The sequence below is a fragment of the Meleagris gallopavo genome, chromosome 28 (genome assembly GCF_905368555.1).
Source record: "Meleagris gallopavo chromosome 28, MGAL_WU_HG_1.1, whole genome shotgun sequence".
In the NCBI taxonomy this organism is placed as follows: Eukaryota; Metazoa; Chordata; class Aves; order Galliformes; family Phasianidae; genus Meleagris; species Meleagris gallopavo.
Window position 1 is genome coordinate 2,405,864 of NC_139431.1, and position 12,309 is coordinate 2,418,172.

The 12,309-nt window shown below is 47.6% G+C and overlaps 1 protein-coding gene across 6 annotated transcripts in view; it reads left to right on the plus strand.

Annotated features, from left to right (window-relative positions):
* Positions 1-12,309, plus strand: part of SRGAP2 (SLIT-ROBO Rho GTPase activating protein 2) — an 84,808-nt gene that overhangs the window by 23,107 nt on the left and 49,392 nt on the right. For all 6 annotated transcript variants that reach the window (XR_014879882.1, XR_014879881.1, XR_014879883.1 and 3 more), the window contains 2 exons: positions 796-988; positions 8,635-8,797. Coding sequence is in view for 3 of the 6 variants with exons in the window: in XM_085210187.1 (XP_085066313.1) it covers positions 796-988; positions 8,635-8,797 (356 nt within the window). In the remaining 3 variants the exon portion in view is untranslated. The remainder of the gene's footprint in view (positions 1-795; positions 989-8,634; positions 8,798-12,309) is intronic.

Here is a 12,309-nt window from a genome sequence, read left to right on the forward strand (position 1 = left end):
GGTTGTGGTGACCGAGTTGTGCTGCAGCTGTGATGTGTGGACAGATGCAGAGCTGTGTGTTGGGAGGGCCTGAGGGCTCCACTTCCCAATTTTATTGCTTATTGAGTTCAGGTTGGAACAGCATATCTCTGAACTTTGGGCAGAGCACAGCAACTGTCCGGCTGCAGTGGGCAGCTCTGATGTTTGAGTGCTCAAAGTACCTATTTTATTATTTGCATGCTGAGTTTATTGCCTTCTGAAAGTAAGCTCTCCCAGTTGCAGCACTGAATGTTTCCACATATTTGGGCTGATGCATTTCCACGTTCTGTTGGACTGTGGGGAAATGGTCTCACCCAGTCCCTGGGTCTCCATAACGTCCTGGTGGGAGGCTGCAATGTTTGTGACACATTCTGCAAGCAGTGGCTAAAATACAGTGTAAATACAGAAGCTGTCTTCGGGAATAATTACATATAATAATCATTTTAACACTTGTCTGTGTTATTTCTTTATGGTCCTTTAGTCACAGTGCATTTTTAGGCAGTGACTTCTGAATGCCAGAGGTGCACTTGGAGCTTTGCAGCCTCTGTGCTCCCAGCAGTGCAGCTCTGCCCATGGGTTGGTGCCCTGCAGCCTGCCCTGTTCTGCTGCACCCTTGGGGGGCAATGCAGCCATCTCCTGCCTGAGCATGGAGTTGATCACAATGGAGCTTTGCTGACATATTGTTAACGAGGGATTGTGTTTTGACTAGATTTTACTAGAGTTTTGTTGGTGTTTAATGGGATTTTGTTTAATCTTGAGTGCTTTTGTTTGTTGCAGAGATCCGTGCCCAGTTGGTAGAGCAGCTGAAATGCCTTGACCAGCAGTGTGAGCTCCGGGTCCAGTTACTGCAGGACTTGCAGGATTTCTTCCGCAAGAAGGCAGAGATTGAGATGGATTACTCGAGGAATTTGGAGAAGTTGGCTGAGAGATTCCTGGCTAAAACTAGGAGCACCAAAGACCAGCAATTCAAGTAGAGTATTTGCCTTTTTATTTTTATTTTTGTCCTTTTTTTTTTTTTTTTTTTTTCTGAATGTGGTTGCAAGTGTAGGAATGCAAGAAGTGAGCTGGTACAGTGAATGTCAGTGTCGGCACGGCTGTGAATGTCAACGTTTCCCATCTTCATGATGAACACAGAACCCATTTCATGTTCATAGCCTGCTTGCCGGGTTCGTTTCAGCATCTCCTTCTAAGTCATACGTTGTTCCACAAGGAATGGAATGGTGAAAAATTGGCACGGTCTAAAAAGGAGGAGGCATTTTCTTGGAAAGGTGGGCAAGGTTCTGTGCCACATTTGGTGCAGAGAACTGGGATTTCCTTCAGTCTGAGTGACAGCAATTGCCTCACCTACTTGAAGTGCTGTTTGCAGGTAGGTCTGGCCATCCTGCTCTGGTTGCTCCCACTCAGCTCCTTGGGTTGGATGAGCAAGAAGTGGCGGATGTGGTTCCGTGGCACTGAGTGTGGCCGAGCAGCCCTGGCCATGAGTCACTGAGCTCCACTCTGTCTCCTGGCAGCATCCTGCACTGCCTCCACCCCGACTTCTGGCACTGCTGGGCTGGGCCCTCATCTCTGTGTTATTGTTGTTGCTGTGTGGGGGGATGGGGGAGATCGGCTTTTCCTTCCAACTATGGCCCTTCTTGCAAAAAACACTCAGTAGGCACCATTTCAGCTTCGGTTCTGTGCAGCTTTAGTTTATTTTCTGCACAGCTCTGTCATCTGTTTAGTTCTTAGTTAAGATGGACACTGTGCTACGTTGCCTGGAAAGCATGACTCTCAAGTGCAGCCATTTGAGAAACGGAGGAGACTTATTCTGCATATATGTAGAAAGTAATTGTCTAAAGCATACGTGTCCAACCCACTAGCTTTTTGGTTTTTATTTCATTTATGAAACATCCCATCAGAAATGCAGATTTTTATTTTCTGTTTTTTCCTATTTCAGTTTCCTCGCTCACCCTTAGAGCTGTTTGTCCTCAAATCCCTCAACTATTGTGTGGCCTGAATTGGACAGGTGAATTTATCAGCACATAAAGCTTTCACCTGAATTGCTGAACTACGTATCTCTGCTGTTCTGTCGTGTCCAGGCAGCACCCAATGCTCTGAGCACTGCACTCACGTTGCTGTGCACAGGGCTGACGTGGCTCACTCTGCTCCTTTTGCTTATGTGAGCAGCAGATGGCTCCTAGCTGGAGAGCATTTTGCTTTGGGAACGTCTTGCTCCACAGGGCTGAGTCCCAGTTGACCAATATGCTCGTTTGGGTAAGAGCTGGGATGAGGGGAAAATCCCATCTTTATAAAAACCCGTTGTCGTAAGGCTGATTGGCTGCAGACAGTGTTGGTCACTGCAGTGAGTCTTGCTGAGCTCTTGCTGTTGCTCGTTTGGTCACTGCTTTCTGCTGGCATCAGCATTTAGAAATACATCCAGATACCCCAGGGATCAGTAAGGAAGCAATTCCAGTTGTAACTACCCATCCCAAACACTGCTCTGTTTGAGCAGCGAGGAGTGACTTGGCTGATCATCTTTTCAGTAGATGCTGAAGCTGTAATCTAATCTGGAACCCCCTAAAAGGCAGTTTGATCAAAGCCAACCATCGCATCTCTCCACCTACGGAGCCTGGGATTATATGACTTTGAGATGTGCATGGGCTGCTGGCTCCTCTGTAATTGCGTGGCTGTGACCCTATAAATATCCCATAATAGCATGTTCCTTCTATTACGTGACAATTACATTGGAAGGTACCATATCATTCAGGGACTGCTTACCATGTCACTTGCAGATTTTAGATCTCATAACACATTGTCAAGGAGGAAACTTGTCAGGCAGGAACCCTGTAATTTGCATGTGCTTTCATACTTGAGAGCTATCGTGTAATTGCTGAGCTTGCTCCAAAGGGGTTAATTTCAGGGAGAGCTGTCAAGGGCAGGAGGCTTCAGCCTGACCCTCGAAATTGGGCTCTGTGGCATCCTCTACCACATACATGGTACAAACACCCTATAAGGAGAGGTGCAGCTTGCAGTAACTGCATGGTGTGGGTTTTGTGCTTTGTAGCTGCGCCGCATCACATGGCTGTGTTTTCCAGGTGGGCCTTGGAATCTGGCTGCTGGGTCTCAGAAGCACAAGCTGTGTATGGGCTGTGATGGGCTTAAAGGGTGCTGCACGTTGTGCAGATTCAGGCTGGTTTCACGGGAGCGTCTTAAAGGGATTTGCAGAGGCAGGTGTCTGTTTTTCCCATTTTGTAGCTTTGAAGAGGGGGAACAGATTGATTTAGCCAAGGTGACATCTGAGTTGATGGCAGTTGGATACATCCCAGGTTTTAGTTGCTTTTATCTTCTCTGCTGTGGCTGTGAGAGCTTGCTTGCCTTGCCTGGTCCTCTTGAAAACTGGTTTTCCAATTAGGACAGGCTGCTCGAGAGGACAAACCAGATCTACTTGGTAATGCTTCTTCTCTGCCCCTTGGAAAATATCCCCACATGAGCTGTAAGGGGGAGGAAATGCATTTTCCAGCCCAATTCTTCCAACTCCTATTGTTAAAGGAGCTTGTTGCTCTGCAGTTGGAAGTCATCACTCCTTAAATATCTGTTGAACCAGCAGCCCACTATGTGGCTGTTCATGGGAGCTCCTGGGGTCTCCCGTGGGTCCTGGGGTCCCTTCTGGTGGCACGGATGTGGCTGCCCTGCACTGAGACCCTGATGCTTCCATTGCCTGGCTCTGTCCTACAGACCTTTGCCTTTTGGAATACCAGTTAATGTGAAAACCACAGCAGATCTTCAGTGAGTCCTTTTCGAGGGAAAAATTTAAAGGGGAAAAACACGCACACGCAGTGCTATTTTAAGGCCATTTAAATCAGGGCTGTCCTTGCAAGTAGGATACCAAGTAGCAATCAATTGTCAGCTGGAGAGCAGAATGTCCAGGATATCCCAGCGTGATTCAGATGGCTTTCTGGCAGCCTTTGCCTTGAAGTCGAAGATGCAGAATAAGTCTGGCAACCTTCAGGCTTAGCACTTGTAAACAACAGATGTTCATAACTGGAATCTTTTGGAAGTGAGGGGCAGGGAGCAGCGTGTGCCTGAAATGCTCCAAATTTGCAGCTAATGCTGAGCAGTGTCAGGAAGACTTGAAGGGGAAACGAAGAGTTCATGTGTGTCAGCACTTTGCAGAGAACTTTGCTTTTTCTTGAGAGTGCAGTGGTTTCTTTAAAGGAGAGATGATGCAGGTGGAGAGGGAGGTATCAGCAAAAGCACTTGCATTGGGTGGGCTCCTACTGTATTGCTGTAATAGATAAATATGCTGTATGCTGTTTTGACCTGGGATTCCTTTTGATGGGATGAGCCTGGAGCACTTATTCTGAGTCTTTCAAGTATTTCACCCCGGGCAGAGGGTTGTATTGGCACCGAGGTTCCAGCAGCTTTCTTTGTTGGGCTTGAAATCATTTTGCTGCTATTGAGAGGCACTTGTCAGTATCGCTACAATGGCACTGTGTCACACGTTCAGGGCAGCTTCCCGATGTCTTCTGCTCTGCAGGGTGACTCGTGGTCCTTCCTCTGGCTGTGACACCCTCAGGGCTGCTCTTTGTTCAGTGCTGGCACCCAGACATTGCCAGGGGGTTTGCCCCCAAACCCGCAGTCTGACGCGGCTGATGTGGCAGAGTGATGTTAATGTCAGCATTTCTTTCTCTGTTTGTAATAAATTCATTTGCCTCTGACTCATCCTCCTTCCTGTGCTCCACGTGGATACGTGGTATTCCCATTGCTGGGTTGTGGGTGGGCTTTTTTCTTCTTTTTGGGATGGGAGGAACTGCTCATTAAGATGTTTTTTCTGCTCTTACCCTGAATGGGCCTACCGTGCAGAGCTGAGCCAGTGTCACTGCCTTAGAGCAGATAAATCTCTGATCGTCTGTGAGTTCCTCGTATGAATCAGTAATTTAATTAAGAACTTTCAGATACTTGGACTCAATCTTCCCTTCTGATCTTTCGAGACCGACCGAAGCCTTTGAAGTGGAAGTTGCACAGGACTCGATCAAGATAACGCTCAAAAACCACAGGGCTTCATACTTTGTGGTTCCTTAAAAATCTGTGCACAACTTCCTCTTCCTGTTCCCAAACACCCCCAATCTCTGTGATCTGCTGCAATTTAGGCTAACCTAAATAAACTCCGGATTCGTTATCATCACACGATCTTTAAGCTGTATAAACAGCGCTTGAGGTGAACCTGGATGCTGGCATCTTCCTGCTGTTGCAGGGGAACCTGGAGTCGAGTGAGTGCAAAATCGCTTTGAGAAGTTGGTATCCAGCTCCTGAGGTTTGGTTTTTACTGCTCAGCCGCTCCAGGCCATCACTGCTGGGATACCCAACCATCACTGCTGCTCTGTTTCTTTCCTCACCCCTCCTGCAGTGCCCTGGAGCTGAGAGCAGAATATCTCTGCCAGCTCCTTTGAGAATTGAAATGGTTAATGGAAATCACAAATTGCTTCTCTGCCATCTGCTTGTGGTTATGATAGAAAAGGGCCTGTTGTAAACAGTTGTATAACTTCTGCTCTGTGTTGTGAAAACTGTTGCCATGTTCCTCCCCAGAAAACGCTGTGTTTTAGGGGTGGTTTAAAAGTTAAAGTGCCTGTAGTCCTAAGGGCTATTTAGAAGCCCCGAAACGAGTAACCATAACAGCTGAAACACAAGTAACTTTCCTTTTCTGTTCTGTTCCTGTGCAGCTTGTCTTCTGGCCTTCCTTTGTCTCCCTTTTGCCAGGGTGACAGCGTTGTGCTGCCCGGTCATGGGGAGAAGTTGGTTCTCGCTTCCTCTAAAAGCTTAGCAGTGAGCAAACTAAAAGCTGCACAGAAAGGAGCTGTTCTCAATCAACAGGGCTTAATGAAACCAACAGGCACCAGGAAATGAAAGGAATTGGAAAGGGAAAATCTCAGGGAGCACAGAGTGATGGTGTGGTAGGGTTAGGGTTGGGGTTGGGGTGCATCCCTTCCAGCGCAGACCTGGAGGTGACGATCCCATTTGCAAATGAGAATCATGTGGGGTTTTTGTGACTGCTCCTTCCTGCAGGACTGCCTTTCATGCTTAACCACATGCAGTGTGTCAACAACCTAACCGGCGCCAGGAGACACCAGCAGTTTTGCTCACCATACTTTTCATGGGCTGGTGGTATTCGTGCTATGCGCTGCGTTCTGATGGCTTCGGGTGTTGCGGTGCAGCAGCTTGGGCGGTTGGGAATTGGCTGCTTAACTATTGCATCCCTCCTGCTTCTCAGTTTGGGTTTGGGTTTTCTTTGGAAAATGGGGTGCTGTGAGCAGGCTGTTGCCCTGCAGGCTCTCCTGGCTGTGGTTGTAGCTGGGATCCTCCAAAGCACGTGGTGAGGCTGCCAAGGTTTGCTGTGAAAACTCAGAGAGGGAGGAGGGGAAAATGCCACGGGGGTCATTGGGGCTGAAAAGAGCTGAGTGTCTGTGGGCTGACATCTGGTGCAGTGGTGCAGAGGCTGCATGCATGAGCTCTGGGCTGCTCCACTCCTAGGAGCTGGTGAAGCAGCAGCAGGCTACTTGGGGCTTTGAGATGGGATTTGGAATGGCTGCGGTAGGACCAGCTATGAGGAGTCCTTCCTTACTGTTCCTAAGCTTCATTCCCATCCCTTCTTTTGGCTTTTGATGTTTTATGTAGCCCTTCCAGCTTTGAAGGCAGATATTAAATCAGTGTGCAGAGTGTATCGATAGCACTGGTGCAGCCAACCTAACAGCTACGTCTCTTCCCTATGTGCTCTTCTTGACAATCCTTTGCAATCCTCTCCTGTTCAGCTTGCCTCCTGTCCTCTGCCATCACCACTGCTGCAGAGGCAGTGGCTCTGTGTTGACACACGCATTTCACTCCAGCACTGCTCCATTGGGACCTCATCCTGCTGAGGACCTCCTTCAGCCCTACTTGCGTTGGAAGAAAGTCAGGTGTTGTTTCTTGTCTCATCTAAAATTAACAATCAAAAAGGGAAAAAAACAAACAAAACCCTCTGCCTAAATGGAACATGCCCAGCTCCTGTCGTGGTGGAAGCTCTCAGCCTGCATTTCAGATGGATTCAGCCCCTCTGTGCCCTTCCAGGGCTGGCTGCAGCCTGCTGCATTCACACTGCGAGTGTCCTGGTCTTGCAATTGCTAATTAGCTCCTTGGCATATTAACAAAACAAACAGTATGCTGCAGACACTGATTGCAGGAGATCTGAGGGCAAGTACTTGATTTATAGAGCTTAACATCTGGCAGTTTCAACCTTGTACAGTTCTGCATTTTGATCGTTCCATCTGGTTTTGCCCGTGTCAGCAGTATCTGCAGTATGCGACACTGAAGTACAAAGGCAAATATTGTCTAAATGAAATCTCTGCCTTCTCACATTTTATTTTCTATGTTTTTATTCAAAACGCCAGAACCGAAAGCCCAGAATCCTTTATATGCACACAAACTCACACGTGCCAAGCCCTGAAACAGTGCAGATGATGAGCTGCAGTTGTTTCCTGAGCTTTTCATTTTTTAAGGGAAAGAAACCAAGCATCAAAATCAGCTGTTTGGAAACTGCGCTTTTTCTCTCTAAAATTGCCCATGTTGCACTACAGCTCCAAGCACTGATGTCATGAGAAGGGCTGTGAAGGGCTGCTGTGGCTCCTGCTCTCATTGCAGTCAGCTTTCAGGTATTGGAAGAGAGCAATAATGTCTCCCCTCAGCCTCCTCTTCCCCAGACCAAACAGCCCCAGCTCCTTCAGTCTCTCCTCATAGCCCACATTCTCCAAGCCCTTCCCCAGCCTCGTTGCCCTTCTTTGGACCTGCTCCAGCACCTCCATGTCCTTTCTGTACTGAGGTGCCCAAAACTGAGCACAGCACTCGATGTGAGGCCTCACCAGTGCCAAATACAGGGCAGGATGACTTCCCTGCTCCTGCTCAGCACATCATTCCTGATCCAAGCCATTGGATGCGATTGGCCTTCTTGGCTACCTGGGCAAAGGTGTCCAAGTGTTTGTTGGCTTGATCCACGTTTGCTGATTCTCCTGCTTCCCCCTGGCCCTTCGTGTTGTGCGTTTGCAGGATGTGCAGGGAATCAGCCATAAGGTTGAGAAAGTTCAGAGAATGTGGATCTTGTGGGATGAGCGCTGCTTTCTCTTTCATTCAGGACAGATGCAGATTCTTGGACAGAACTGCTTTTATACAAGACATAACATTTTGTTTCCTACGCAGATGCTATTTAGCTAACTGTGTGCTTGAAGTCTTTTGCTTGTGGTGAGGCACAGAGGTCTGGCAGCATTGCAGACCCTGCTGTCAGGCTCCATAGCCATCACTGTGCCTCGGGCCCTGCAATTTGTGCTCAAGTTCTTGGATTCAAAAGAAAAAATCAGAGCGTGCATTTGGCATCCTGTAGCTTGCACTTGCCCAAGCAGTTTGTTGGGGGGAAAAGCCAAGCCGTGTGTGATGGAGGGCTCATTCTGTGTGTGTGCCAGAGCCATTTGCTTTGCTCCCATCTCCCTCATCAAATCCACACACACTGCAGCCGTGCTTCTGGCACGTAGAGACACAGAACATCATTAACAACCGTTTTGTCTCCTTCAGGTGAAGTCCTATCCAATTCTTGTTTCTATTTTGCGTCCTTTATAGGAAGGATCAGAATGTGCTCTCACCAGTCAATTGCTGGAACCTCCTCTTAAATCAAGTGAAGCGGGAGAGCAGGGATCACACCACCCTAAGTGATATCTATCTCAACAACATCATCCCACGCTTTGTCCAGGTCAGCGAAGATTCTGGGCGCCTGTTCAAGAAGGTAACTGAGTGCTGCATGTCTTTGTTGTTGTGCCCTTCCAAAATGCAAAATGGGAGATGTTCTGGCCCATCTCGTTGTTGTTCTTTGTACCTAACGCCTGGTTTGGGGGATAACTGCATTTGACTTGTCATTGTTTAATTGTTTTCTTGTCCTAGAATTTTAGGATTGAGGTTTGAGTAACTGTGGGCTGTGTTTTTCCTCTCAGCCTGCTTGCAGCTTGGTGTGTGCTTCGAAGCTTCCTTTAAATAAAAATAAATATTCCAAGTTTCCACCTTTTTATTTAACGAAAAGGAACAAAGCATCAAGATCAGCTGTTCTGAAATGATTCTTTTTCCTCAAAAATTACCCAATACAATCCTCCAAAGATAAATTGGTATCCAATGTCAAGTAGAAAGTCAAAAGTAAAACTAGGGAGAACTCCAACCATTCTAAATAACACAAGGATGTATTGTCCTCCTCCAGAAAAGGGGAAAATGTAATGGAGATCCCTTTTGTTGGCATTTTCCCCTTTCTCTCCCCTTGAGTTCCACCTGGAGCAGAAAGATGGGACAGTGTGGGTGTATTCTTCTATTAAGAATCTGCTCTTCCTGTTGCAGAAACATGATACGGAAGCTTTGAAACTATTAAATAGTCATGCATGGGCTGCGTAGAGATTTGTCAATGATTGTACCATCTGTTGGTTGACACATTGAAAGCGTTGCAGTTTGAACTTTGGGAGCATTTTCTCTCCCCCCCACTGCCCAGCCCTGCAGTGCATTGTGCTCCGGGTGAGTTATTTCTGCCATAGCAGTGCTAAGGAGAGTTCCTGCCTTCACTGTCATTGCTGTGCATGTTCCTTGAGGTTTTAATGGTTTTAATGGCTAGCAAAAGACTGTGATTACAACAGCTTACATATTGAAGTGTTGCATTCTGTTTTTCTTAGAATTTTTTTTTTTTTAAACATCCTCCAAGTAGGGGTGGAACCTTCTCTTTTTCAAGCAACGTCACACTGAGGCCTTTTTAACCTCTTAAAACTTTCTGGTAATTACATTATGGTTGATTAGATACTTACATGGGATTACTGAATGGCAGCCACTCTTCTATTCCACTAATCCTTCCAAAGGATAAGTAATCTCTGCTCTGAATTTCAGCAGGGGCTGTGCTTGAGCAAGGTGGCTCAGAAGGGGCCTCGTAAGGACATCCATGGAAATGGACACCACTGCAGTCTGGCTGGAAGCTTGCAGCTTAACTTTCAGCCCCTCCACAAGCAGAGTCTTACCTTGTCTTGTTTTTGGTTTGAGCAGGACCCTAATAGGGGGGGAAAAAAAAAACAAAACAACAATCAACAACTACCAACACCACTTTGGTTTCTTTCTTGCAGACGGAGCGGAAGCTCTGCAATCAAAGGGCACTTGTGGCTGAATTCCAGCTCCTTGTCTGGCTGCAGGCCAGCACAGTATTGCATTGCTCTTCCACCTGTGCTGGGTGGTTAAAAACCAAAAACTGCATCCGTTCTTACCTGCAGTCATGCAGTGGGATAAGATAGCAGCTGATAAATAGAGAAGTTTGGTATGTGTTTTGGGCTGTTAAGGTTAGGAAGGAGGATAGAAACCAGGCTGGCCTGAATGGAAGTTAGAATTGTGTTGATGAGAGCATCTCAAAACATTTTCCTCCCCGTCCTCTTAGCATCTCCCATCCTTTCTTAACCCTGAGACCGATTATGTCCATTTGTGGAGAGAGAAGAGATCAGTGGAGGATGCACCAGCTCAGGGAATGGAGCAGCTTATAACAGCCTTGAAGCGTTTCATTTATACAGAAGCTGCACAGGTGTAAGAGAACAGCTTCCTCACAGCCTGAACTGATGATTGAGCACCTGCTGAAGGCTGGCTGGCCCAGGAGGCACAGGTGCAAGCAATTCACCTGTGCTTCCCATGTGACTGGAAGGGGTGGTCCCTGGGTCCCACCTCCCTGGGCTCATTTAAGGACTGACCTCCAAAAGCAGAGCATCTCCTGGGTGAAGGCTGCTCCCAGGCAAGGAGTGTTCTGTAGCTAGAGAGTCTGTAGCCAGTTAAGTGAGTTAACTTTTTCTTATATATCATTACTGATATTCCTAGCAACGCTTGGCCTGGTATCACAAAGAATCTATCAGAAGCAATTTCACTGCTTCCAGGGGCTAACAGTGAGGAAGAACAGCTCTGTGCAGTGCTGCAGACCTTCCTGCGAAGCTGTGCGAGGCAAGCTAGGAGCTCCCCATCAAATTGCAGTCTGTGCAGCCAGCCCTGTGTCCTCAGCTCTCTCCAGCAGTGCTTGTCTGCAGGGTAAGCTGGGCTTTCCTGATGTTGCTGCTGAGAGCTCCTTGTTGCTGTTGGTAATCTGCTGTGTTATGTCATACTAACAGCGAACCTGCAGATGTTATTTTGGGTAGCAAACTTCACACAAATCTTGTTTTCATGACCTGGCATGAGGCATTGCCTGGCTGGGTCTGGAAATGCTGTGATGTGACTCCTGGCATCTGGAAGTCTGGAGTGAAGGGTTTGTTACATCTGTTTGGAAAATAATTTTATAAGAGGATTTGTGGGTCAGGCTGCTTGCAGTAAATGACGCTTAGGATCTGTTTGCAGTCTGGGTTGTAAGTGCTATGAACTGCAGAGGAGATAGTGGTATTGGGATCTTGGCTTGCTGAGAGTGCTTGCAATAAAATGCTGAGGTATGAGATCTTTTTCTCGGGCCGTTTGTAACTGAAGGCTTTTTAGGCTCAGCACTTGATATCAAGCTAGGATAAAGCAGGTGAGCACGGAGGGATGCGTGGGCTGAGAGGGATGCACTTGAGATCCTTTTGTTGCTGAACTCCTGAGCGTTGCTGTGCTGTCAGAAGCAGTGAGCTTTTATGGGATGTAAGAGCAGCTGTAACACAGCCCTGAGGCTGCAGGGGTCTGGCTGGGTGTGATAAGGGCTGTGCTGGGAGGGAATGGCTCCTGGTGGGCAGTGGAGGTGTGGGGAAGCAGCAAGTATGGTTTGCACTGCACTGGGAGCCAAAACATCAGGGCTTCTTGTAACACTGCACTCCTTTGTGTGTGTTGTGTTCGTGTTTTAGTGAGGAAACGCTTTCGTGTTTCAGTGCTGGGCTGCTGGTTGGGCACAGCTTGGTGCAGTCTGTGACCAAGGAAAAGAAGGAAAAATGGTGAAATAATAATAATTTATGCAAATAAAACCAGGAGCAGCTGGTGGAAGTGCCCTAAGAGCAAAGTGCTGCACTGTGGGAAGGCAGTGGGATTTTAAGGCAGGGTGCTGCCATCCCATTACCTTTCCCCATCCTGGGAGCTGGCAGTGCTCTGAGGTTGGCCCCATTGCTGTGCCCACTTCTGATTCTGCTCAGCTTTTATAGGGAGCACTGCTTTGATTCCTTCCTGCTTACCCACCTTAATTACCTGTTCCAAGTGTTCTTCCCTCTGAGCTGATTCCCATTTCTGCCTTTTCGCTGCCCCTGAGCTCAGCCCTAATCCCTCTGCATGGAGCAGCCCTTCAGGTCGTGC